The sequence below is a fragment of the Phoca vitulina genome, unplaced genomic scaffold (genome assembly GCF_004348235.1).
Source record: "Phoca vitulina isolate PV1807 unplaced genomic scaffold, GSC_HSeal_1.0 scaffold31, whole genome shotgun sequence".
NCBI lineage: Eukaryota > Metazoa > Chordata > Mammalia > Carnivora > Phocidae > Phoca > Phoca vitulina.
The window spans coordinates 12,214,755-12,242,685 of record NW_022589734.1 but is presented as its reverse complement, the minus strand read 5'-3'; the positions used below and the strand labels follow the sequence as shown (position 1 = coordinate 12,242,685).

Sequence of the window (27,931 nt, the reverse complement as noted above, 5' to 3'; positions counted from 1 at the left end):
AGCAAGGCTGTTCAGGTGCCCGTTATTGTGAATCAGAGCAAGTGCATTTGCATGAATGTCTTGTCTGAGGACTGCGCCATGTTGCCCAGTGTCATCAGGAAAGAAGGCTCATTACTGACCAGAATTATCACTGCCTTCTTATCTTTGTAAAAGTTTGATTCAAGATCCTTGTGGATGTCTAATGGGGAAGTTTGAAGGATCTTTCTTAATCAAACTACAACTAAGATAGCTTTGGCTCCACCAGAGTCCTGGGAATGCAGGGTGCTGGGGAGACAGATGACTCATTTTCCCTTTTATACATCTTGTTTCACTTGCTACAATGAGCATATGTTACTTCTGCAAGTGGAAACCATAAAAAAAGGGGTGGGGAGAGGGTATGAGAACTTCAGAGTTGGCTCGTGGAAAAGACAATTGGGGAGAGAGCAAGAGAGTCTGTCCAAAATAATCTAGTGTGGGGTGCACAGTGAGTACCTCATTCATTTTGCTGAATGAATGGACACTGGAAGGGGGCCCGACATATGCCAGCGACAGTGAGCGTATTTGCTGATACTGCCCACGTTTCGATGACACTGCTTCTGTTTTCATTCATTGGTTAGAATGGAAACAAACTGAGATCAAGCCTGCCGGCTGCCCAGCAGGGCCTATGCTTAGAAATGACTGCCTCCCTCCGCCTGTCGTTGTCCTGCATCCTACAGTATTGAGACTTCAGACTTAAAAGCAAAATGAAACTGCCCAAACACTGACGAGTTCTCAGATAACAGAGCAAGTCCTGGCATTCCAGTTTTACTTCGCAGGATACCTCCTCCTCCACTCCCATACATCTAAAGACCAGGTTTTTAGTAGCAATGGAGTTTATTCATTTTTTTTTTTTTTTTAGGGCTTAGAAATGGAGTCTTTGGAATTTAAGAAGATAGGAAGATTGGAAAATTAATGGTTATTTTTTCCCCCATCTCTGCATTGACTTTGTAACACAGAGGAGAGACACTTTGATAAGACAGCCAAGGGGCATGAGAGGATGAGGATCGTTCCAAAGCTCTGAGCAAGGGGGAGATGCAACTCTCATTAACTAGCTTGTGAATTATCCTGGGCCCTTGTCACTTCTGCCCTCTCCCAGTCTCCCTGCGTCCCCTTGTTATGCCTACTCAGAGGGTGGGCAAGGAAAGTGTAAGACTCAGACCACCCCATGTGGCTGATCTCAGTACTCCTGGTGAAAGCTTAGACTAGAGAGGTCATTGGTTAAAATAAAATGACTTAATGGTCTGTGAATCCTGTTTATCTATATCCTCCCTGATTGCCACGAGGACGAATAATTGATCCCCAATTCTCTGGAATGCCCAGAGTGTGGACATAGCAATTCAACAGTCAGGAAGTTTGTCTTCATTTTACATTTCTATAACCTGTCTATAGGATATCTTTAAAACTGGTCTCTATTTTTATTTCTCCAAGTTTCCTTTGTTAACTTAGAAAGCTCTGATGGAAAACAGACTTAATGATGCTATTTTTGTATTTCATTTTCCAGTTTGTATTTTTGTCATTCTGGATCCTCTTTCTCTACGATCGAGAGCTCGTTTACCCTAAGGCCCTAGATGGTATCTTTCCAGTATGGTTGAATCATGCAATGGTGAGTAAAGGGCAAATTCAGTGACCTTGGAAAGGCATCAGGCTCTGTACCAAGAACTCCAAAGTGCCTTATTTATGTTTCCAAACGTCTCGGTCCCCATCATCCTATTCACTCCTTTTCCATCCCATCACTATTTATTTAAAGAGCACTGTGAGGGGGCACCTGGGTGACTCAGCGAGTTGAGCATCCGACTCTTGATTTCCACTCAGGTCGTGATCTTAAGTGTTGTGAGATGGAGCCCTGTGTTGGGCTCCATGCTCAGCAGGGAGTCTGCTTGAGAGTCTCCCCCTTCGTCTCCCTCTGTCCCTCCCCCCGCTCACGCACATTGGCTCGTGCTCTCTCTAAATAAATAAATAAATAGAGAGCACAGTGAGGATACAAAATGAGCAAAAACAGCTACTGTAATTGGAGTCACTGCAAGCAGAGGGGATGTCCAGGCAACACTGTTTGCAAGTTGCCTCTGAAGTCATTGAAAAGACACCCAACCGTAAGGACAGGCAATTTCTTGGCAGCCGCAGTCCTGAAAGAGAAGTGACTTCAGTGAATAACATGTAATGAAATTCTGATCTAGGAAAGAAGTCAAGCCACCTTTATGAAAAATCGACCCCAACACCCAAAGAACATCTCCCAGCTCATCAGCAGCTCTTTAGCTAACACTTGATTAGGACCATTCGTTGCAAATGCACTTATTCTTTACTTGTCTCTTTGGAGTTATCCCCATTTGGTTTTTTATTCACGCATTTATTTTTGAGGGGCTGAATAGTAAACAGAAGCTATTCTGAGAGATTCAGGTCACTGGTATCTGAATGCCAGGAACAGTGAGCTGGACAAGCCATGCTGGTACATGGTTGGCCCCATCTTGGATGAAAGAGGAGGTCTGAGTCATTGGCACTGCATGTATGCAGGACATATTCAGAGTCCCAGCTCAGCTTCTCAATATTTACAAATGCATTTCCACATTAGTGAGGAGTTTGGAAGGAGGTCTCAGATTCTGCAAAGTAAATGACATTAAAAAAAACAGGGGACACCTCAAGGGAGAATATGAAGGTTCTTCAAGTTCACAGACTTTCTTCCACTCCTAACCCTTCCAATTGTCTTAAAACTCACATGATTACCAGTTTGGAAAAGCAACTCTGTTAACTCTGCCCCTTCATGTGCCCTGCCCCCAGAAAAATGTACTTTCACTTTAAATATGTACTCAGTGAGTTAGTGATTATTAATTGACAAAGATACACAATTTCTGACCTAATTCAGAGTTCAGGACAAAAAACTATATATTAAATAAGTCCCACCTCTCACGAATCCCTCCCACTACCTTCTTTTGGTCAAACCACCTCCTCACCTTCCCAAATTCCCATTAACATTAATCTGAGACACACATGTAGAAAATATTCCTGATTTTTAATGGCACTATATACTGTGCTAAGCCTGTTCTTCAAACATGAGCTCATTTAATTCCCACAACTTTCCTTAGATGACAACCATATCCTGATGTTTATAAATTAGAAAAAAATAAAAGGTTCAGAGAGGTTAAGCAATTTGCCTAGGGGCTACCAAGCTCATAAATGGGACAGCTGGATTTAAGACTAACTCACTCTTCCTTGCTTTTTGTTACAATAAGTGCAAAATCTGTGACTCGATCTGGTTTCATAATTCACCAGGCAATCAAAAAGGATGTCACTCTGCTTGATTAACATAGCAAACTGAGAATTCTCACTTAAAAAAAGAAATCCAGAATCCCCATCTGTATGGTAATAAGCCAAAACTTGACTTAAGAAAATGAAGTGATTTGGGACAAGTGACTGAGCTAGATGTTACTAAAATGAAAAGGCAAGAGTGAAGGAAGTATCTTTAATTTGGAGCCAAACACATATATCGAACACCTTTTTCATGGCTTTGTGAGCTTATGTAGAAGTCCTCTTACAACCATTACAAGCTTGCTACCTCTTTGGGGTTCCATTTTCCACATAGACATGAAGTTGGATTTCTTCCAAACACTTGCAATGGCAATGCCTGGCATTTGTGACCTTGCTAAACAGCCATATGGACTTTTGGTAATTTTGGAAGCAGATAATTGGATAATGTACAACATATCGGTAAACTAATTAAGGCAGATATTGTACAACAGGGGTCTTAAGATTATTTTGTGCCTTCACAGTGGGAGTTTCTGTTGACCCTGCTCCTTGTCCTATGGTCAATCAATTAGGCTTAACCTTAGAGAGCTTTAGAGAGAAAGGGCCAGAGTCCACGGAGGAGTGATACTGGTGACAAAGAGAGGAGAGGGGGAAGGAAACTGCCTTGGGTCAGACACAGACTCTTCTGTTTTCTGTTCATTTAATTGGAGAAACTCCCAACAGAGCCATTATGGAAAAATGTTGGCATCAGCAAAACCAGCATTGGGTATCCCTAATGTGGTCACCTCCAAACTTCCATGCTTCCTTGTGTTCTGCTCCAAACCCAAGATCTTCAAGACTGCATCTCATGCCTCTTTCTCAGATCATGTCCCTTAGTCTGGACTTTTTTTTTTCTTACTATTGAATCCCCCTGATCGGTTGCCTCGAGGAATGCTCTCTGCTAATTTCTCAGATACCAGTATGAATGAATATGGAAATAACTATTACTGGGTTAGTTTGTCAACTCTACGTGCTAACAGTGTCCTTCCATGACAATCCAAAGGAGTGAGTACCTGGAAACCACCATTGTGACAGTCAGAGTGATGGTGGGGGGTCAGCCTGGACACTTCATACTAGTTGCCTCCATATGTGGCTGGCCCTGATCTAAAGGGAATCACCCCCTTTTCTCTTCCACAGTATAAGGATTATTGCTGTACATAACCAGTTGCATGCTTTCCTGAAAGATTCTTTCATTCCACAACAGTACTTATGTTTGCTATTCTAGCTTTAGCTTTGGAATATTTTTCCCATTGCCATCTGTGATGCTGCCCTGGGTTTAATGAGTAGTATTTGTCAAATTAAGAAATAACACTCTCCCCTTTGCCACAGTGTGGTTCTAACCCCTTAATGATTCATCAGGTCTTTGGAATCCTCCCAGCCCGATCCTTCTAGCTCATTGGAGACTCATTATTGAAGTAAGGCCATTCAAAGTCGACTGTCATCTCTAATGGACATTTTTCTACCGGTGCTTTTTATTCAAACCAAATAGTAACATCAGTGAGATATTTGTATTCACCATTGACAGGCTGCCACTGGCTGGTGCCCTAAGAACTCCCATTAGAGCCAGACTGTCTTATTTAAAGTAGATCAACCTGCCTCTTTCATTGCTAAGCGTTCTCAAATCTTCATGAAAGAAGAAGAAGAACGGCAAAGTGTTCTTCCAGGTTTCGCCAGGAAAACATTAACTCCCCAGGTCTTATCTAAATGACTACTAAAGATAGAATGAGAGCACACAGACTTAAATAGCAGGAAGAGGACTCAGTAACTGAGGAAACCATCAGATTCTAACCTGAAGGGAGCTAGGGAACTTATTTCTCTGGAAACCAACCTAAATTGTTCAGGTAGCCACCGGGGAGAGTTGAAATAGATCAGAGAACCCCCTCAGAGCCCCTCTACATTTTAAAATAGTACACAGTTATTGAGAACATGTGTGCAAGCACTTTATAAAGTATTAAGGATGGTGTAGATATGTTATCATCATATAAAACTCTCAATGCATGGTCACAGAATTTTAGAACTGATAAAGCTTTCATCGATATTAAAGGAAGTTTCAAAATAACCTGCTTTCAAGAGACAGGCCTTACTTTGGCTCTTTACCTTGGAGCAAGTGCCAGATACAGCGTCTTACTTATTTCATGCATTGTCATTTATTCATTTGAAAAAATGATTAAGTACCAACTGTGTGTGTAGCACCATGGTCAATATTTGACAAAGCTTTTGATTTGGTTAAATCTTAAATCTGGTTGAGCCTAGTATATACACACAAAGGTGCAATAATAAAATAATAGTTAATACTAATAGAAGATATCACCATATGAGGTGTCAAGCCACAGTGTGTAATTATTGCCAAATGAAAGACGTGGACAGGAAGAGGGCTTCTATGTTCCCTGTGTCCTGGCCTGGTTTTGACCGACAGGTGTGTTATGACTAAACAATCTAGAAGGCCTTTGGGCTCTCTCTGGGGGTGTGCTGGGGAGTCATAATGTCAAGACAGGGCAACTCTGTACCTTTCAGTTTCTTACTCACTCATAGCATGCAAGATGTTGTCTCTCCCTAAATTCAGACCCAATCTCAGATTTTTCTCTCCCACTCATAAGCCTGCTGTGACATAGTTAGGCTGCTAAGCAGTGGTAGGTGAACTATGATGAGTAAAGAAGGTCATCTGTGGGCACGTCCATACCAAAGGGCCACCCTTTGTCATCACAAGTTACCACCCCATCCCCCATGCCTTCCTGATTCCTCACCCCACCATTTCTCTGAGCAGAGGAGATCCACAATCTAGGTATCTATGTGTAGCTCAGTGTTTTTCAGCCTTTGGGAATAGATCTTTTTGTGAATCAGGAAATCTATGAGTCTATAGATTCCATTTATGGGACTCAGGTTAAGACCTCCTGAGTAACTGAGCATATACTTGAAAAGAGGACTCCCAGATGATTTTAATGCTCAGTTCAAATCTAAAAGACAAAATAAAGAATTATTCATTTTTAAAAAGCCATTATGATATACATAGAGCTGTTTTCATCTCTATGGGGAGATAAGAGAATAAGAGAAATCTCTATGGAGTGATAAGAGAAATGATCAACTCTCCTTGGGGGCAACCTGAACAATTTAGGTTGGTTTCCGAACCTCAAGAAGCTTAAACTATAGATATTTTATATCTAATCTTTTATATATATATGTATTGATAGATAAATATATAGATAGATATGTATATCATACACATATATATATTTCCACTCAGTCTTTTAACTTATTAAAAGCAGAGGCTGTGTTATGCAGCATCTTTGAGAGAACATTTGTGGCAGTAAAAAAATATAAACACAATTCCCCCCCTCCAGTTATTATTCCCCAGAAAGTCCACATCTGAAAAAAAAGAGGGACCTGGTCAAGGTTCCCACGGGAGACTCCACCTCCCATCCATCTCTGTTTCCCCAGGACATAAGATACCAGCCAAAGTATGTCCTGCTGATAGAGTGCCCCAGCCCATGTCACTCACAGGGTGGTAAGGGAGATCCATCTGAGGACACTTGAAGCACAGTTCAAAATTAACAGAAACCATGCAGCTCTCATACAGTGAGATAGTTGGAAATATACTCGCCTCAAAAAATACCTTTGTAAACCATACCTTGATTGACACCATTTTTATCAAATGTTATCTCACTATAGGAAGCCTACATTATATTATATCTCTATATTTTTATATAATATATAACCAGCTAATACATATAATAATAAGCAAGGCATTTAACTTTAACATGGGGCAGTGCTAACAAGCATTTATAGAGTGCTTTCTATGTACCAGGCCCTCTTCTAAGCACTAAGGATGCAAAAACAAACCACAGAAATCTGTCCTTGTGGAGAATATATACATCCTAGTGGGGAAGACAAGCAAATGAATAAAGAATAAATGATGTCAGGTACTTTAGGGAAAGTACTAAAAATAAAAATAAAGCAGGGTGAGGGGACAGAGCATGGTGTGTATGTGTGTGTGTATGTGTGTGTATGTGTGTGTGTGTGTTTAGAACTAGTAGGTCTATAAGGTATAGCATAATCAGAGTGCCCAGGGGATGTCTCTATGGTAAGCTGATGTTTTCACAGAAATTTGGGTAAAGTGAGGGAGGGAGCCACAGGAAATTTTGTTCTGCTTGGACATGTTTGAGATGCCTAACAGACAACAAAACTGAGATGCAGAATAGGCAAGTTGTACATATGAGTATGAAGGAGATTCCCACACTGGTGCCATAACCTTGGTTGTCTTCATCATAATGATTTTTTTTCAAGTTAAATAAGATCACCTAAAGAGTAAGTAAGGTTGGAGAAGATACCCCAGTACGAAGCCTTAGAACCTTCCATTTCCTGTGCCTAGGAGGGGAAGCAGGAGCATTTTACAAAGGAAATTGAGAAGGAGGTGCTCATGAGTTAGGAGGAAACCCAGTGCCCTCTGGCCTCCCAGAAATCAAGTATACAAAAGTTTCAAGAAAGAGGAAGTATTGCATGTGAAAACTTCTAGAGGTCAAGTATGATGACATTGTAAGATGACTTGAATTAGAATTTTCCATTGGCTTCAGCAATATTGAACTCTCCAGTGACTTGCTCAAGGGCGGTTTGATGGCATGGTGGTAAGGGGTGGTAGAGCCTTCGTCATGCTGTATGTGTTAATTTCCTCTTGCTGCTTAACAAAGTAACACGCCTAAAGGCTTAAAACAACACAGATTTATTATCGTGTAGTTCTGGAGGCCAGAAGGTCAGAATGGGTCTTCGGGGTTATTTATGGGTTGTCCTCTTGTTTTAAACCATTTTTAGCTACACCTTTATTCATTCTATTCAGTTCCTAATCTAAGGAGTTTAGGCTCTCCCAGGGCATTCACCTGGGAAACAGTGAGAAGTTGAATGAATCCTTCAGGCTCAGCAGTGAAATCCGAAGCTAAACCAGGATTAGGGAGCAGAGTTAACTGAGGAAGGACAATAAAGCCATCTTGCCCCTCAGGAAGTCTTAAGGTAAATAGGGGAGATTGTGATAATGAACTGCCAAAGGATTACCAGTCCATTCACAGTTTTATGTAATTAGAACCAAGCGATCACGGTGCCTGCTTGCTTCATCTCTTGAGAGCAGGAAACACAATAGCCAAAGTTTATCTTTTATTTTTTTATTTTTTAAAATCCTGATTCAGAGAACTTCCAGTGTGTGCTGAAGAGTGGTTTGCTTTCACAATTCCATTATCCCGTGGTTCTCTAACAACAGGCTGCTTTCTAAATAGAAGAACACCCCTTAGAAAATACATCCCAATTTCAAAATTAAGGTCAAAGCTTTTTTTTTTTTTTTTTTAATGATCAAAACAATATATATATCTTCTAAGAAGTTACTAGGCATTTGAATAATTAAAATCATTCCGTGCCCTTGAGGGTATGCTGGTGGGTCTCCCCTCCTGTGTGATGTAATTCATCTTTACTTCCATGGCAACCATGTGCAATACAACCAATAAGAAGAATGACTTTTTGTTGGAGAATAACCAGATGGAGAAACTCATAACAGAGGATCCTAAAACCCTCCAAAATACCAAGATAAAGAAAAAAACCCTAAGTGCGTAGGAAAGAGCTAACGTCCCACAATCTCAGCACAGAAGTGAAAATGCCCAAGAGCAGCCCAGGTAGGAGAGCCTTCTCTGTCAGATTCCAAGGAACATCCCCTGCCTGATGAGAGAGTCAGCACAGAAAAGCCACACCATGCTTCTGGCTGTTTTGGAAGCCTACTGGCAGCCACTCCAAGACAGCTGTGGATCCCCATCCTCACCTGGAGGAGGGGGCTGCCCACGGGCTTTCCACCTGCCCCCACCCCCTCTCCTGGTCTCTGCATCTTCCCTGCTGCAGAGCAGTCCTTTGTGCCTAAGTGTAAGTTCGAGTTTGTCTAATTCATCTTTACTTCCATGGCAACCATCTCTTTCACCTCCAGGTCCTTGCATTACCGGGCAATGGAATATTTCTGCAGGGCATTGTCTAGTCTCCTGGATGGTGACTCCACTCATCCCCAAGCCACACATCCAACATCCCATGGATTCCTAGCTCTCAGACACTTTCTGTCTTGAGTTTTGCATTCTTGGCCCTGCCCTGCAACCCCCTCATAATCTCATGGGCACATCCGTGTATATAGGTGCTTGCTTTGTCAACTAATTCCTAAATCTAGTCGACTCCACCACCCTACCAGTAGCCTTACTTATTTACCAGCTGTATCCTTTTTCACCTTCATATGCTCACGAGATTCATCCATTTTCTCTAACGTTTCACCCAAAAGCAAAGCGAAGGAGGAGTGAGCACATGGGGACAAGAAAGAGCTCTTTCTCCAGGGAGCTCATGCATGCTGAGCCGCATGAGACTAGGTGGCTGTCCGTCTGTGGGAGTGAGAGTAAAAGCTTTGCTCAAAGTGGGGATCCTGCTTTTATGCTCAGTGATTCTACCTGAGCTTGGAGTGTATCTTTGCAGACTTTTTTTGTTTTGTTTTTTAGATTAAATCCTTGTTGCCCTTCTCCCTGTGCTTTTGAGGGAGGGATGAATGAAGGAGTCTAAAGAGAAGCAAAACATTTTTGCTGAGTGTCTTGTTCACGTCTGTTTTGCGCTGTGTGTATGGGGACAGATGATGTAGGATACAGACAGAACCCCGCCTTCACCGAACGTATGAAGGGGCAGATATTAAACAATCCCCCAAATTAAAGTATAAGGACAAACTTTAAGTATCCTAGGAGAAAGACCAGCAGGAGTGCCTAATATGGACTTGTGTATCAGAAAAAGGCCTCTTTGAGGATGAGTTGTGTTAGCAGGTAGGGAGCAGGGCAAAAAGGAGTTCAGGCAGAGGTCAGCACACCCGTGAAGCCCTTGGGGTGGGAAGGAACTCGGGGCCCTGGAGGAAGGGAGAGCAAGGGAGACATGCCAACTAGGTGGGAGAGTGGCTGGTAGGGTTGTGGGAGCTTGCAGTCCCATGGGGGCCAGGCTGAGGATTGTGCATCCTCTTTGTCTTACCACTGGAAGACTTTGCAGAGTTGTTCCTGGGGTGTGACATGACCCGCTTTGTATCAGGAGAGGCCCACTCTGGCTGTCATCTACAGAACATTGCGCAGGTGGTGAGACCAATTAGGACACCATTGAAAGCATCCCGGTGGGAGTCCTGGTATTTGGGCCAGGGAGGTAGGTGTGGAGATGGGCAGAAATGGAGGGACTGCAGGAGTATTTTGGAGGTAGAATTTACAAACTTGCTGATGGATTAAAAGATAAGGCAAAGGAAAAAATCCAAGATCACTCCCCTGATATTTAGCATAAGAAACTGGGTGAATTTGCGTAGATGGGGAAGACTTTTGGGGGGAGGAGGAGCCCAGGGTTAGAGAGAGAGAATCTCAAGCAGACTCACCGTTGAGTACAGAGCCCGACCAGGGGCTCGATCCCACAACCCTGAGATCACGACCTGAGCCCAAATCAAGAGTCGGACGCTTCACCAACTGAGCCATCCAGGTGCTCCTGGCCAGAGCCTACTTTTAGGGAGACAACTTGATGTGGTTGTGATATATGTCATGTGCCCAGCACTGTGTGAAGCACATGGTTAAGAGTTTAGCAAATGTGGGCTTTCTTTCCCTTTTCTGTTGCTGTGGGCTCTTTGTATTCTGCTTAGCCCCCAGCAGACCTAATGGCCCTTCTAAACTTGAACGGTGGGTTTATCTATAATCGGGCACCCACATACATGCAGTTCTAGAACCTGCCATTAAGCAACCTTGGTGGTTTCATTTTCAGTCCTGACCAGGAAAGTCTTAAAATTATTGGATGTGCCACATGGATCATTTATCACTCAATTTCCCTACACCGTGGTGTCCCAACACTGATCCTCACACTGGGAGACTCTCCAAGTCCCCAAAAGGCCTCTGGTCCTACAATTATGAGCCATCGCTTATCTTCATGGGCTCTTCTTCTGTGAGTACATCAGGATTAAAAATAAGACATTCTTGAGGGATAGCATTTTTAAAAAATTGCTTTTGGTCATTATTGTGGTTGTTGTAATTTCTTTCTAAATAAAAACCAAGGGGCAGATGAGAGACGTGATTCTAGGCCTGCATAAATGGTTTGATTGGCACGGATGCCAGTCTGAGGCTGAGTTCACAGTTGCATGGATATTCTGCTCTTACCTTTGGTTTTCTGGATCTGGCCCTGCATGGTCTATTGATGTGGTGCCATTGGGCCAATAAAGTTAAGACCCAATCCAAGGTCACAAATGTGGATATCTGAAGGGGCTGGGAGGGTAAGGAAACTGAGGGAGGCAAGCACACAGAAGAAACCTCACAGAGATTCTAGACTTCACTAGATTTCACTTTAATTTTCTCCTCTTTGAAAACAGAGCAGTTCTTTAAGCATAGGAACAGTGAGAAGGGAGAAAAATCCCCTCAGTGCTGTGGAAACAGTAGGGAGGCATTTTATATGGTCCAAAGAGGGTAGCTGTCATTAAAAAAAAAAAAAAAAAAAAAAAAAGAACAAACCCAAGTTGGAAATCTGCATTTTACAAAATGTGAAACCTTCATATTTAAAAGTACTGGCTCACAGTTTTGGGGCCACTGCTAAAGTAGACAATATGTGTGCCGACCAGATGCAGCTTGGGGCTAGCTGACTTGTACAACCTCTGACTGGTGAGGTCAGCTCTGTGATTAGCTGAATGTACTTTCCTTTTAATCAGATGGTTTTTCTTACTTATCACAAATGCCTTTCTCACTTATCATGATGGAGAAGATCAAAAAACATAGCAGCTTCTTATTCCACTGATTTCAACCCACGTAAGGCTGCCTTGATTAAATCTGGGAGTGAGGGCTGGGCTGTAAGACACATACTTGTGTGGGGAGCTAGAGTTATCAAAATGTGGGTAGAACTTGGACTTCTTAAAGCTTTCATTCATGCTTCTGTGAAATTTTTTCATACATTCCCATTGTGAAAGTATACATTTTTTGCCAATTATCTAAGAGTTTGTGTACTCTATGGACACTCTACTTTTTGTATGATTGGAGAGAGACGGTGTCTTCTCTCACTTGTGGCTTTTTGCACATTTGGTCCTGCCTTTCTTGTCATGAACATACTTACTGTCCTTGAACAACTAAAATAACTGAAAATACCATGGATGCCATTAAAAAGACGCTCCTTTAACACAAAAACCTACAGGCATGTTGGCCCGCACCCCATCTCTCCACTCAGAGAATCAGCTGTCTAATTATGAATGTTTAAACACAGAATGAAAACATGATGTTAGTAAGTGGCAAGAGGGTGTGGCCATTGCTTGAAAATGCTGTTTTTTGCTATTGTCTGAGGACATCTGACTCGAACAGAAAATAATACAGTGACAGTTCCCTTTTTCACCCATTTCAAGCTTGACAATAAATATTCTTTTATTCATTTTTATTCAATATGCATTTATAGCAATGATTGGCAGAGATACTAAAATACTTAACCTATCAAATAGTATTTAATAAAAGTCTTTTGTCTCCCATCAGCCCTGGGAGGTTCGTATAAAGCTTATATGTGGGAACATTTTAATTAATATGCATACTTTTACTGACATATTTTAAAATACTTTGCTAACCTAATAATGTCAGAGTTAGTAGCATTAAAATATTATGATGATCACAGAAATTGTAAGCCTTACACAAAAGGTGCTTAAGAAATATTTGTCGAATGATATTTGACAAATGGAGTATGAGTTACCTATCCAGGGAGAATGGGACTTAACGTTCATGGGTTTTTTTGAGGTGGTGACTTCTGGAGCATGGCACAGATAATCTGAGACATCTTCAAGTGCAGGTCATCAGAAAATGGACTGTCTGGTGAAGCATTTGCTATCTTCACATCCGTTAAGTTGCTTCTTGGGCTGAAGAGTTGAAAGGGATAAATTATTAGGAAAAAGGGTGCTGGAGCTTGATCCTTAAAGGTCAGATTAGGGTGAATGGAAGCAAAATTTCTTCGCTCTGTGTCTAAGTTGCAAAAATGATTGATCTCCGATGTTTCCTACAAGTTAAGTTTTGATTTCATGAAGAGAATAGCCTTTAAGTACCAGAAAACCTCAATTTTGGTCCCATTTCTGCCATTGTCTTACTGTGTGATTCTGGGAAAGTTGGTAAACCTCTCTGGGTATTGGGTTCCTTAAAATAAGTGTGTTTAGGGGGTACCTGGTAGCACAGTTGGTTGAGCGTCCGACTCTTGGTTTTGGCTCAGGTCATGATCTCAGGGTCATGAGATCGAGCCCTACGTCTGGCTCTGCGCACAATTCGGAATCTGCTTGAGACTCTTTCTCCCTCTCCCTCTGCTCCTTCCCCCTGTGCTTGCATGCACGCGCTTGCTCTCTCTCTCAAATAAATAAATAAATCTTAAAAAAAAAAAAGACTGCTCTGTTCTGTTTCATCCTTTTCTCTGATTTTACTTAAAAAATAAAAAGTAGGTATATGTTTCTTGTTCTTCTCCGTGATGTTATTAGGAACAAAGAAAATAATATATGTGCAACATGAAGCTTTCAGCGATACATAAGGACCCAAGTGCCAAATCACTGTCTCCTTGGAATCACCATTACTCCTTCTCCATCCTCCCCTGAGTAGCAAGGGTATAAAGCCCAGAACTACACACAGCTCCTAGAATACCTTTCTCCATATGGTTCCCAGTGAGAGCCAGGCAATAAAGGGCACTCTCACGAGTGGTGCAAGAGAAGAAGCTATTATTCTCTAGCGGCAGCTGAAAACAGCTGTGTGGGGAAACAGACCCGAGGTTAGCCGTGGCTGCAGGACAAGCACCCAGAATTCACACACTTTACACTACAAGCATCTGGCATCGATGGTAGCAGCTCCCAGAGACTTATGACAGTAGCCACAGCCTGTTGGCCAGCTCCCTTAAATCACCCCTTCTCGCAGAAGTTTCCCTGACTCTTACTGCCCTACCCTTTCCAACAGTTCCCTGTGCCTCTAAGAACTTCCTCCTTGCAATCCCTCAGTGGGCTTCTGTGTCCCTCCTGGGGTCCTGACTGATACATGCCCATAAAATCCCCGCTTCCTTCTGAATCATGCCCACACCCTTCACGTGAGCGAGTTATCCATCCAAAGGAAACAAGGTCTTGAGTGACTTCTGTTTCTGGCTGTAGAATGCAACAGTAGCCCGAAACAAACATTATAAGACACCTAAAACGTTGACTAAAATATTTTTGAAAAGATGTTTAAATGTCTGACTTCTGACAAGAAAGTAATGGAAAGTCCCCAAAGCTAAAATAAAACCAAAGAGGAGCTAACAAAGAGAGGGAGTTACAATATTCGAAGGAGGAGGCCATCCTTGAAGAGAGAGTCACATTATTTCCTAGAATTTTTGAAAAATTAACCCTCAGATTCAAGAAGTAGCAAAAATCCCCACGCAGGATGAAGGGCAGACATCTAGCCACTGTGTGACTGTGGACACCTTACACATGAAGATGCCAGAAGCAGCCAGATTAACAAGATGGATTTCCCAAATAGTAACTGCTGTTAGACTGATAGCTGGTTTCTCATTAGCAACAAAGAAGCTGGGAGACAGTGAAGTAACAGCTTCAAGTCTTGAAGAAAAAAACCTGCCAGCCTATTTACTCCCTGAAAGTATCTTCTGAAACAGAGGCAAGATAAAGACATTTTCAGATGCGCAGAAATAAACTTTATCACCTACAGACCCTCAGTAATGGGAAAGGCTAACGGGAATGCTCCAGGAGGAAGGAAAATGATCTCAGAAGGGAGGTCGGAGATACCAAAAGCAAATGGCAAGCAATTTGTTCAACTTATGGTGATTTAAAAAAAGAATGAGTTAAAATGCTGGATGAAAATAGAATGTAAATTGGGAGGAGGATGGTTGGAATGAAGGCATTCTAAGGCTGCCTTGGATTGCGGGGGGTGGGGCTAGAGATAATGACTTCTATTATACACTACCAAGTTAAATGAGCACGTTATAATGTCTAAAATAGCCACACGGAAATGGAGTGGATGACTTCTGCATCAGTAGGAGCAGAAAAGCTGAAGAGGAAAAATAAAACTACACCGATGAGAATTTGAATCCATGGTCAGGGGCCGTTCCGAAGCATAGAGAAAAGCATGAGCACAGGACTCCATGTGGGATGGAGTCCCACGAATGTAGGTGTGCTTTACGGCCTTTGTGCAGGATTGAGTTATCTCCCCCCACCCCCCCACAAACATTTCTACTGCTCTCCAAGTCACAAATTTCTAAATTATGCAACTAACCCCTAATTGAACTATTCCAGTTAATAATGTAGTCAGACATGGAGAAAGGAGTGGCAACATAGGAAGGTCAAGATACATTTGAAGGGAAAATGCAAAGTTTCGAGAGTGCTCCTTCGGAAAGGATAGGCATAAGCAAAGAAGAAGAATGAACGATTCAGCAATCCATTTTTGTTCATCCCTTTATCAGGGGCAAGAGCCCTGGTCCCCAAGGCTTATTCCGCAGGCTGCTCTTTAATAATACTAAATTGTGATTATAGATGAATTTGGGGGAGTGTTCTCCTTTCTAATCCTGGCAGGTGTCCCTGGAGGGGAGGCCCTTAGACATTTCTGGCAATTAAGGAAAGGCTCTTGATCATAAAGTGATCACTCGAGGTGACCAAATTGCCTGCCTTTTTTGCTGGGCAATGTGACAATTAAGCACAAGTGTGTGTTTCTTTATATTCTGGTGCATGCTGTTTAGTTTGTATATAAGTAATGTTCGGGGTTGGGTTTTTATGTTCTCAGGATTGCTTGATTTGCTTTCCTGTTAACATCAATGTGGGAGTTCCGCACAGATCTACAGAACCACCTGGGCTACCTCACCAGGGGAGGGGTGAAATGCAAGTCCTGTTTGCAAACTGGGATATGCCCCACTGAGAGATTTAACCAGAAACCAAACTCCCAGCTCTCCTCCGAGCCTCTGCTAGATGTGAATGCCCCAAGACAAAGACTTGGCCAACATAGGTGCTGCTTCTTCCCCACCCACACCCCCCAGTTTCCTAATCCCTCCTATTATTGTAAGTCAGAGTGGTCCATCTTGTCCCCTTAGCTTAGGGCCTTGCCAAAGCAAGATGGCAGCCTGCTGCTTGGCCACTTTTCTGAGACCTATTCTCTGGCTTCATGTCTTCCAACTGACCATTCTATGAGAAGATGAAAGATATCCCTTCTCTATACCACCCGAGGCAAAGACAAATCTCAAGCTATAACTTCAGTTTCCTGAGCTCTGCCCTGATTCTTACCAGGATTTTGGGGGGTGATGGTGGGGTTGGCTAATTAGGAGTTTCCTTCTGGGCAGACAAGCCACACGAAAAAGAAGCAGGAAATCCTCTCTGAATGGAACAGACCCATAATAAGTATCATCTATGCTTTACTCTGCTCATTCCTCTTATTCTGGTCACCAACTATCACCACATGGCCAAACCCGGGGCTCCTGCTTTTGCCCCCAACTTACTCACTTGTCAGCAGCATTTGGCATAGTAGGCTTCTTCCTTCTTGAAACTCTACTTTTTTGGCTCGGTTGATACCACACTGACTAGCTTTCTTCCTGCCTTGGTCTCTGCTGTGACCTCTGCCTGCCGTCTAAATGATGGTGTGCTTCCAGGCTTGCCCCGGGCCATCCTCTCTGCCAGCACTCTCTCCCTAGGAACATTCATCCTCATCCCGGTGCCCAGTCTGCAGCCCAGCCCTCCTTTCAGTTCCTGACTCGCATCTAACTGCCTACCTTACACATCTGTTATAGACATTATCTATAGGAGTGTCCCAGACACCTTTAGGTCAACAGGTCCTGAAGTGGACATGTTATACTCACTGCCAAATCTGGCCAGGGCTCCTCTTTCTCAGAAAATGGAGCCGCCATCTTGCCAGTTGCTCAAGACAGAAACCAGCATTGACCTTGCCACCTCCCACCATCCCATCACCCTCACATCCAATCCATTAGCTAATCCTGTCCATTCTCCTCCAAAATGTTTAGCAAATCTGTTCACTTTCTAGCTCCACACTGCCAACACTCTGGTGTCCACAGTCTCTTCTCATCTAAAGCACTCACTACCTCCAAACTGGTCTTCCTGCTTCCATGTTCAACCTTCTCCATATAACAGCAAAATGGATTGAAACTGAGTATTCTCTCCTAATACTCTTCAGTGATTTCTTTTTTTTTTTTTTAAAGATTTTATTTATTTATTTGAGACAGAGAGAATGAGAGAGAGAGAGAGCACATGAGAGGGGGGAGGGTCAGAGGGAGAAGCAGGCTCTCCGCCGAGCAGGGAGCCCGATGCGGGACTCGATCCCGGGACTCCAGGATCATGACCTGAGCCGAAGGCAGTCGCTTAACCAACTGAGCCACCCAGGCGCCCTCTTCAGTGATTTCTGTTACACTTACAATGATACCCAAACTCCCTCCTGTGGCCTGCCATGTCTGATGGGTGGCCAGCCTCTGCTCTGAGCCTGCCACCCTTATGGAGCTCTTTCCTATACCAGGACCTTTGCACATGCTTTGTCCCCTTTATCAGAAATGTTGTCCTCCTGCTCTTTCATGGCTCGCTCTTATCATTTAGGCCCCAGCTCAGAAATGACCTCTTCAGGATGGCCTTCCCTGTCTACCCTAATTAAAGTATGTCCCCCCACTTTTCTTCTGGTGCAGATTCCTGTTTGTTTCCTTCATAACATATAATATGATTGGTATCTATGTGGTTTTTTACTTGTTTATGGAAAATCTTGCTGACTAGACTCTAAGATCTACAAGGGCAGGGACCACATATGTTTACCTTTTTTTTTTTTTTTTTTTAAGAGAAGGGGAAAAGCATAGGGAGAGGGAGAGAGAGAATCTCACCACCCTGAGATCATGACCTGAGTTGAAATCAAGAGTCAGACACTTAACCAACCGAGCCACCCAGGCACCCATATTTACCCCTTAATCCTAGCACCTCTCACAGCACCTAGCATGAGGTAGGCCCTTATTAAAGATTGTTGCATGGAAGAATGAATGAACTCTTCACCTCTTACTCTGGTAGCTTCCTTGTGCCCTTGACTGGCCCCACAATTCCTCCTCAGGGGCGGAGTGGGATGTGCTGGGGTGAAGGGGTGTTGGAGGCAGAGAGGAAGCTTTAGGAGGCCTGCCTTTAGAGTCTGTGGCTGACACTAAATGCTTTGAAACTGTGAGGTGTTCCTTTGTTCAGAAAGTTCTAAGTGAGGAGAATTCTAGAGGGATTACTGATGTCTTGAAATATCTATGCGGATTTTGGTTGTTCTTTCTGACACATGATATACTACTGACTGATGTATGTTCAAAGAGATGCACAGAGTCATGGTAATTACATATCTTTTATTAAAGGAAAAATACTGTTTTTTTCTGATGGGAACTGTGGCTGGGAGGTGAACGTTCTCTGGCAGGCTTTTCAGGCTTACACCTTCCTCTGTTACCACCATCAACAGATGTTAATTAGGTAACTGAGTATTCATGTAGCCAAAGGGAGTTCAAAATAGCCATTGAATCAGGGAAGAAGACTGGCAGAGGCTGAAACTAAGAAGAATGAAGACATGACCACGTTGGAGTTAACCAGATGAAAGAGAGGTGGTCGAAGAAAAAACAAGGAGAATGCATTGAAAAAATAGCCTCTTTCCGTCTCTGTGAAAATGTGTGAAAGGTCAATTCCCCAGCCTCTTTATTGCCAGGCTTGCTTGGTTGATAATAGATCCAACCATGGGTTTCTGCTGATGAGCAAAGAGGCCACTACTGGGGTGCATTAGTATATGTATGTGAAAAGTGAACCCACAAATGTAGAACTTCAATAGAAATAGAACAAGTTCTTTGGTGACTGCCATGGAACCTAATGTCTGAACACCTCCATAGTAATCAAGAGTCTTCTTATGTTGAGGGCAGAATAAAAAAAAAAACCCTCATAAAGACAAGGGAGAGTTCAGCATTTCACTTCCCTTAATAGGAACCGATTTTACCAGTAAAAATTCAGATTTAAAGGTAAACAAAACAAAACAAAAACCTTTGTGGTTTTTTTTTTTTTCTGAGTGTGGAAACCAAAAAGTGCAGGATTATTTCAGAGGGTTATTCCAGAGAGTTCTCCTAGTATGAACTAGTAGGAATAAAAGCTTGTGTGTTTTGGGCATCGCTCTCAAAACACATCTAGGAGCTCATAAAAGCCACATTTTACTATTCAGTGGTGAGAAGGAATTTTGTGACCTTTTGAGAAATTTTGTTTTGTTTTTCCTAAGAAAACCATGATAAGGAAGTGAAGCAAATTTCTTGGCTGTGGGAGGATTGTCTCAGTGCCCCAGGCTTGCATTCCCAGGGGTGTAGGGGGATCTGAGCAAGCACACTGTCATCAAGTTGTCCTGAATGTAGGTTCCCAAATTTTGCACTTAGAAAGTTGTTTTAGTTTCTACCCAGCCTTAGGGTTTGTAGAACCGATGGCAGTGGCAGCCACAGAGACATCCCCATGCTAGCCCTTCCCCCGTGCCCAGGGGCTCCGAGGTCCAAGCCCAAGATTACCATGAATAAAAGGCTAAAACCCAGAGGTACAGGGAACTGGACAAGGAACAATGGGAGTCAACCTGGAAGGAAGAACAAGCAACTTGGGAACACAAGAAACAAGCTCCTGGTTGCTCATTGCAGCCTTCTTGTCTCTAAAACCGGGTTGGGGGGGAGGGGTGCTCATGCCTTGATACCTTCTCAACACTTGACACATTTGACCATATTTATCAAAAATTTCTCTTTCCTTCTTTACCTTACCTCCAGACTTTCTTTTTTTTTTTTAAGATTTTATTTGTTTATTTGAGAGAGAAAGAGAGGGCACAAGCAGAGGGAGGAGCAGGCAGAGGGAGAGGGAGAAGCAGTCTCCCCGCTGAGCAGGGAGCCCAATGTGGGGCTCAATCCCAGGACCCTGGGATCATGACCTGAGCCGAAGGCAGACGCTTAACCGACTGAAGCACCCAGGTGCCCCACCTCCAGACTTTCTTACTGCTCCTTGTCAACTACCTCTGTAAGATGCTCTTCCTTTGCTAATTAATTACTTAAATCAGGCATTCTCAACAGGGATTAATTTTGCTCACCAGGGGACATTTGGCAATATGTGGAGACAGTTTTGATGGTCACGACGGAGGGGGGTTGGTATCTAAGCATATCCTGGTATCTAGGGAGTAGAAGCCAAGGATGCTGCTAACCATCCTACAATGCCCCTCCGGGCCACTGCCTCCTCTGTGGGTGAGACACCCCTGCAGTGAGCTCATGCGTCCCTCGTCGCCCACCTACAGACTACCCCTAAATCAACCAACTACTTGTGTTCGGGAAAGTCATCAGCCAGCAACTGCGGCTCTTGCAGAACAGCTGGTGAGTCCCTTTAGGAATACCCTGATGGGTCAGCAAGGGAGAGCCAGAGTCAGGAAGGAGAAATTGTGGAAACCCGTCCATCATGGGATCAGTCATGTGGGGAGTTTGGAACTCTGCCCTGGCGCCTGTGCTTACAGGGTGCTTTCCTGCATTGCTCTTATCTCCCAGGGAGACCAGCTGCCTACACGTTGTGTCCTTTATTGCCACCGTGATGTGATATCTGAGGGGAGGCAGTGGTGCCCTGAGACAGCGTGGCTCTTAAAGCAAGAGTAGATTCTCGTGCTTCTGAAACTTTCTCTTTCTTGAAAAGAACAGTCTCCTCCCTCCAACTTGGAGCAGCTTTCTAGAGAGCTGCCCATCTGTCTATGTCTTAAAAACAAGTCTCCATGTGTGCTATCTGGAGCCAGGCACAGAAGCAGGGAGGAAGGGTGGATTACACACTGATACAGAGGAGGAGATACAAAGAAAATAGCGAACAAAACCTGGGGCGTTTCCACCTGGCCCGATCTCCAAGCAGAGAGTCATGGCCAGCAGATCCCAAAGTGAACAAAGCACAGCCTCTGCTAGTTACGTAGGTTTTGACTTCCTGCAGGGCTGCCAGCTCCTGGATGGTGACACCCCTTAATTGAGTCTCCAACTGAGTTACCATGACATTGACACCCTGAGCTTGTTCTCAGTAGTCAAATTGCTCACAGGTTTCCCTGTGACCCGCAACACCCACTTTCAGCCTTTGAGGCACCATCGATAGGTGATCAGCCTGAAGAGGGATTGATGTGACCATGTGACCATGGACACAGCCTGGCACGTCGCTACTGGTGTCAGTTGAATGTGGCCTCTGCAGCTGTCTTCTCATACCAGAACACCAGACTGTCCTCCTGGGCTAGACGGAACACTGTCCCTTCCTCTTCTGCCCCACTCCCTTGTTTCACTGATTCGTTCATTAATGCCAGAAATAGTAAGTGACCAGAGTAGGTCAAGTACTGTGTTGGGCAACTGGAGATGAAATGGGGATAGCCCTAAGCCTCCAGTTGGTTCCATCCTGTTTGGCCCATATCAGGTGAACGCAATCATGTGATGCTATGATGTGCATGAGCACGGGGAGGTCCAACTGTACCAGGGAAGGGTACCTACTGGACGTTTCAGGATGGCTGCAAATGCTCCCTGGAGGTAGGACTATCTACACTGAGCCCTGTAAGGCGTGGAGGAGGTGGAGGAGGTCAACGGAGGGGAGGGACAAGTGTGTGATGTATCAATGGTGACGGAGGGACCTGTGAGTGGAGGCGGAGTAATTAGGGGGTGAGAGTGGGGTCAAGGCTGTAGGTAGGAGCAGCAGGGCATAGAAATAAAATGGGCAAGGTGACCCGATCATCAGGGGCTCTGCAGGCTGAATTCAGGACTTAATTCTACTGTGTAATATATAAGTTCAAATACAGAAAATTGGGCAAAATGTGTTTATTAAGCAGAGGAGGAGTCCCGAAAAAGTAGGAGATGAGAGCTTTGTCCTCAGAGTTTATAATCTGGTGAGACTAGGAGAAAAAAAAATTGACTGCGTAAAAATTAAATTGACAGCATAAAAAATAAAACTGAATGTAGCTAAGCCCTGGAGAGTCAAGTGCAGCCCCAAAGAGCTGTGGGAAGGACAGGAGAATGAGCATCTCGTGCAAAGGCAGCATGTGACGTGGGTGTGGGGTGGACGTGACGTGGGCCCCACAGGTTGCAGTAAGGCCTGGGCACTCAGCTCCCAGAAGCGGGTGGTTTCTTTGGGGAGGCTTCTTATTTGCAGGAAGGGGCTGTCAATGTTACCACTGACTGAATTCCTCTGAGCACTTAGATCTCTGTGTCATCAACAGTGTATAATACCTCTACTTCAGGCTCTAAACAGAGAATAAAATACTGACTGTTGTCTGACTCATAATGGAAACAAAAACACCCAATGGGGGAAAATGGTATTTCTGGAGTCCATCTACTATTCAGATCACCGGAAGCCTACATAATTATACAATATTATCTCCTTACTGGCAGAATCCCCTTCCAGAGATTGCGTTTTATTATTTTGCCTTCAGATTTTATCAGTTTATGGAACCTAGATCTCTGTACTGTTCGGCTTCGGGGACACCACCTACTAGTGGAAAATACTAGTGGAAAAACTTGATTTCCCCTAAACAAAGACAAACAAAAAAAGGGGACTGTTCATTCCATCTCTCTCTTTTTACTTTGGCTGTCCGGAAACCTATTGCTGTTTGAATCTCAATCACAGCAGCCCAGCAAACCTCTGGTTGGCATATTTGCATTTCAGTGTTTTCCTGGGTCCTGATTTTCTTTTATACCTTCTCATGTTAATGTGTGTGCTTTTGGTTGTGAGGCATCTCAAAGGTGTGTGTGGCTGGTTGGGAGAGAAGAATTAAAGAACTCAGTAAATGGAAAAAGGAGGAATTCTAGGGAAGGGAACAGAATGAAAGACCAGGATGAGGAGGAGACTGGTTTGAGTCAAAGGATGGGGAGCCCATTGAGACACTGTGGAAAATCAGAGGGAGAGATGAGATTAGGAAAAGAAGGTAGACAGTGGACCGAGGCAACAGGGAGCCACCGAAAGTTTCTGAGCAGGAGTAGCAACGTGAAACTTGTTTTCGGAAGGTTGGTGTAATTGCAATGTTGAGTATGTACAAGATAGGAAAAAGCTAGGGAGGTGATGCTGGGGAGAATAAAAGGCTGGGCAGCTGTGGGAAGAATTAGAAGGGAAAAGGGAATCAAGTTTGGATATAAGACATGAAGGAATGAGTCGTTGATTACAGCAGGACTGTAGGGTCCCAAGATTGCAGGTCTTTCTTCTACCTCACCCTTAACTGGGTCAAATCTAAACGGCCACTTCTTCACCAGGCTGGATGCTGTCAAAGCCAACTAGCTTCCTATTAGAAGAATACTGCCTTGAGATGTTGGCCAAACTACATATTAACCCAAAGGACCACAGTGTAGTAAGTAAGAAATCACTTAGAAACCCTCTTTAGAAGATCCAGAAAGTTAGCCTTTAACCACTTGTTCAATTCATGTACGAGTTCATAAGTAACACCCTGCTTTCCTTCCTCAGCCCAATGGAGCGTTTACTTCTCTTTCCAGGTCACATTTCTCCCAACCTTTTATTATGAAAATTTTCAAACCAAGTACAGTCGAAGGAATGTTACAGTGATCACCTGTGTTATCTGCCACTTAGATCCTACTCTTCATAGTTAACTGAATTTGCTTTATCTCAAATCTGTGCATCTACCCATCCATCAACTCATCTTATTTTTGGTATATTTCAGAGTAAATTGCAAACAGTACTATTCTTCCATGGTAAATAAGACTATTGGTTTTTAACTTAGGTTTTCTGAATTTTTACCAAGCTGGGCTGTGTCAGCCCGCCTAGGAAGACTGTAAAGATCAAAGGGAAGCCTGTGGGTCTTTCTGTGGGTGGTTTATCTTCCCAATCACCCTCCCCAGACATTTAAACATTGACTCTTTAATTATAGTGGTGCCTACACTGTGCACTAGAGTTTCTAGAAAGTGGAAAAGGGAATTTTTACAAATCCAATCACTGTGTCTTCTAAACTCTGGTATTTGAGGCCGAAAAGACTCCTGCAGGAAGCGTAGGTGGAAAAATTTATAGAAAAAGAGAAAAGTTGTCTCCAGATGTATAAACAATATAGCCCATGTCTACATTTCTGGATTTCCGTGTATCAGATGGACTTAAAGCAAAAATGTAACTGTAACAACATAGGGGTTCATAAAGAATACAGATGGTTTCTGCTTTTGGATACAAAATATTCCCAGGAAGACCTTCACTATTGTCCCAACCTGTGGGTTTTAGAGGCAGAAACTACAGCGGTGAGGAATGAGGTACAAGGTTTTAGCTGGCAAATGAATGGTAGTTACCGAAATCAGAGATGGCCTTATTGGGAATTACAAAACAATTATTACTGTGTGTTTTTACCACATGTAGTTTTTGAGCTTAAGGAACATGATCCAGCATTGTATTAATGAGCCTGAGTATAATAGCATTCTATTAAGGTTTGTTTGCCTCCTTTTCATGTCTGTTGTATTTACGTTTAAGTTTTAATTGATGTTTTGGCCATGTGTTTGCCCCTGAAGAGATTTTGTAAAGGCTTTCTTTTTTTTTTTTTTTAACACATAAAGTGTTATATTCCAGGTATAGTAAGTAAAAATTACCCTTCATGTCCTCAGAAATGAGATCTTGTCAGTGTAATAAAATTTTATTTAAAAATATCTATATATTAGTACCATAAACAAACCAAAAATATTGTCTTAGAGACTTGGGGAAAAGGACCTCAGTTTGGAAAACGTCAATGTAAGGAATTGATTCTCAAATGTAAGCATTGCCTGAACAGAGGGAAGGAAGCGAAGTTTGAGACCGAACACAAAGTGGGCGATATTATGTAAAGTCTTTATGAGAAACAGCATCTCAAGGAGAAAGCCTCTCCATGATCAGTCCAAGAAGGTCAATGCTGGCTTGTTTCTCTTGGTCAACTCAAAGCAACACAAGGGCTAGTCTGACAAGGAAAAGAAATCGAGGAAAGAGGCAGAGATCATATTTTTAAATGTTATTATCTGATTTTTAAAATGTAGAGGCTCCCTGAATTTCCTTCATTGGAGGAAATTAAGTGCTCTTGGCCCCCCGAGGATCTTAGAGATAAGAGTGTGACCATCCTAAGCTTATGGATTTAGTCTTTGGAGCCTTCGTGACAGTGATGAAAACCTGTTGGCTCCATGGGTTATCTCAGGGATTAAGGCTTGCCTCTTTCACAAGAATCAGGAAAATGCATCCCATGGTACATTTAGCCTCAAACCAGGGAAGCTGTTTATAACAGCTACGTCCCTACTAGTATGAGGCGAGTAAAAATAAGTGCTCATTATGGTTCACGTCACCCCTCAAGTGACCTTCTAAGAATGCTCTGCGGGCTGGTAAATTTCAGTACTTATGCACAAGGCTATTTTTCAACCAGGGAATCTAAAGTGCATGACTATACTAATACTTAAATCACTTCTTCATGCTTAGAGTTCCATCACCAAGATATTCAGATGGAAGTAGGCACTACACCAAGGACAGGAGGAAAAGGCATGATTTAGTAGAAAAGGATGGGAAAAGAGCAACACTGTCCTTTTAACCAATGCATCTGGAATGAGATATTTAAAGAAAAATCTCCCAAAACGATGGCTAATTGACAAGGAAAGATAATTTGATTCCATCGTCTCTGTTCACACATACTATTGTTTCAGCCCGTGATGTTTTGTTTACTCTGGAAGGAAATATTTTACCCCCTCTGAGATAATTAATTTTTGTCAGCTTCACTGTTTATAAGGGAAACTGAGAAACTGTTAATTGAAATACAGAATGAGTCACTGTTTTCAGTAATTTTTGGCAGCATTCTAATTTGTGTCAATCCCAGCCTAATTATTAGATTTTTTGGAAGCAGAAAGCATATTTTATTTTTCTCTTACTGATTTTTTCTTCCTTTTTTTTAAAAAAAAAAATATGTGCAGCTTGACAAAAGTTATACAATTGATATGAACACGAGGTAAAATACCAGCACATTTGAAATACCAAGAGGTTTAATGTATTACACTTGGCTCTTCCCACTAGCCCAGTGTTTAGAAGGTTCACAGACTGTGGTCTTCCTCCTACCCCCAGCCCCGACGAAAAAATGTGGTTCTTTTAAAGACCTTTTAGCTGGTATTAAGCCACAGTATATGGCCCGTCACTAATGACATCACTGAAGTAAACTTCCCAGAAGTCATCAGGGAGAATTCATTTGGAAATCCAATTGAATGTCACTTGCAAAGGGCAGGCTTCTAGAAGAGGTGACCAGTCATGCATTCCTGAGTTATTTGTTGTAAAAGCATTAATCACTCTGAACTCATTTGCTCCTAATGTGAACACACTACATTATTCCACAGGAATTCTGTTCCCAATGATCATTAATGTAGAGATCTGAAGCTGCTGACTATGGGCAGGGTAATAAAATCCGTCAGATCAATGGCCAGGATAATGGAACTGTTAATGCCTTCTGATAGAAGTTGGATCTTCCTGGTTGCGGCAGAGTGAAGGCAAGGTGGAGAGGCAGGTGGCTGTGCTGGGCACGTGGCCCCATCACTCGCCTCCTGAGGTGGCCTCTGGGTGAAAAGAGCATTGATGTCAGTCGCCTGGCATTGCCAGGGCTCTGAGGCAGTGCGGCTGAGAGCGTGGGCAGCAGTTGTGGGCTGGGGAGGGAGCCACGGGGCGGCCACGGGGCGGCTCTGAGACCCTGCTTCAGCTGCTTGTCTGCCTGTCTCCGAGCACCTGGCACTGTGGACGTCCTAGAACCTTGCTTCACCCCACTCCAGGTCCACAGATGAGATGAAGGACATAATCACAGTGATAATCGTGACAATCATAGCTAATGCTCACTGGCAGCTCTCAGGGGCCGAGGACTAAGCCCTTTCCATACTCTAATCTCAGTCCTCAGAGCTGTACTCTCTATGACATGTGGACTATTCCGCATTTGATAATGGGGGAAGCTGAAGTTCAAACAGATTCAGTATCGAGTCCAAGGTCAGATCTGAAAGTGTGTGCCCTTAACCACTATGCCCCTTTATTAGAGGGAGAGACACAGAAACTGTAGCCTAAAATCAGACCAAAGAAAGGTGCAGGATGTGCCAATTGACCTACATGTCTTGCCACTTGTACATGCAACCCGTCAGTATGTTCGGGACCAATCTTGGACAAAGTCTATAAAAGCCATGGTTTGTCTGCAGTGTTGTTCCTCTAAGCTTTGCTACTAAAATGTGGGTACCCGGGGCCTGTAAGAAGCCTCACTGCTTTGTGCCACCCACTTGCCGCCCTGTTGGGGCCCCAGGAGAACCTCTCAGCCCAGCAATGCCCTATTAAGATTCGTTCCTTCTCATTCCACCCCTGCCCCATAAAAACTTGCCACATTTCTTGTCATCTGAGAGTCTTGATCTCCTGACTATCCCCTAGCTAGTTCAGGTCGAGTGAGAAGCTGTGGTCCCCTGGGGATGCCTCTGAGCACAACACTGATGTGACTGACAGCAAAGGCCACTCAGGGGGCTAGCACCCAGGGCCCCAGCAACAAAGCTGGGTGTGGGAGCACGGTGACACGGGCTCTGTTGCATTTCTAAGCCCCAGCGACTATGGTTTCTGAGGTGCTCACACAGCTGTCTGGGGGCTCAGGAATGGGAACGGGATGGAGTTCACGGGTGGAGGCTAGAGATGCAAGAGGCTGCCAAGAGCTGA

At 43.4% G+C, this 27,931-nt stretch overlaps 1 protein-coding gene across 1 annotated transcript in view; it reads left to right on the top strand.

Moving 5' to 3' along the window:
* Positions 1 to 27,931, top strand: part of ADTRP (androgen dependent TFPI regulating protein) — a 59,092-nt gene that overhangs the window by 10,255 nt on the left and 20,906 nt on the right. The window contains exon 3 of the mRNA XM_032425002.1: positions 1,520 to 1,621. Within this exon, the coding sequence (XP_032280893.1) occupies positions 1,520 to 1,621 (102 nt within the window). The remainder of the gene's footprint in view (positions 1 to 1,519; positions 1,622 to 27,931) is intronic.